The following is a 632-nucleotide window of genomic DNA, read 5'->3' as shown; positions in this document are numbered from 1 at the left end:
AAAAGGAATCTCACGTCATTCATGAGATTTTTAAAATATTCTCATGAATGGCAGATCACGTACCCTCATAACGCCTCCCCCGTGACCCTAGTGTGACCGTCCTTCCATCAGTGTCATGTGACCCTATGACCTTTTCTCGAAGGGGACATTCCTCGGCCCTTCGCTCATGGGGATCGCATTCTCCCGCGTCTCGTAATAGAAGCAGATATCTTCACGCAAGTTCCTTTGTCTATTTCTATTCATTTTTCTTGCTATGTACACTCTAGTATAAATCGCTCATGAGAATCACGTATTCCCGCGACTTGCAAGGGGAAATAAATGACTCCCACTTCAGTTGCTTTGCTCATTTTGCAACTTTGTCTACTGTTTACTATCTATTCTACATTATCTATCGCGCTGGTACAGGTAGATCGTTCCTTTTTTTCGACCCCAGAAACTGTCCATGTTTTTTTTTTTAATATTTATTTTATTTATTTATTTTTATTCATTTTTTTCGTTCCAACGGTGTCCTTGTGGTCTTTCTTTCTTTCGTGATTTATCTTTTCTTATATTTTCTTATATTTTTCCTCATATTTTCATATATTTTTCTTATATTTTCTTACATTCTTTTATCTTTATGACGTAATTTATAT

General features: G+C 36.4%; 1 protein-coding gene across 1 annotated transcript in view; it reads left to right on the top strand.

The window, feature by feature from the left end:
- Window positions 1–96, top strand: part of LOC119587385 — a 3,438-nt gene extending 3,342 nt beyond the window's left edge. The window contains exon 5 of the mRNA XM_037936128.1: window positions 55–96. Within this exon, the coding sequence (XP_037792056.1) occupies window positions 55–96 (42 nt within the window). The remainder of the gene's footprint in view (window positions 1–54) is intronic.
- Window positions 97–632: the final 536 nt, after the last annotated feature.

The sequence above is a fragment of the Penaeus monodon genome, chromosome 22, assembly GCF_015228065.2.
Source record: "Penaeus monodon isolate SGIC_2016 chromosome 22, NSTDA_Pmon_1, whole genome shotgun sequence".
NCBI classification, from domain to species: Eukaryota; Metazoa; Arthropoda; class Malacostraca; order Decapoda; family Penaeidae; genus Penaeus; species Penaeus monodon.
The sequence above is the reverse complement of the archived record's forward strand: the minus strand, read 5'-3'. Positions and strand labels throughout refer to the sequence as shown.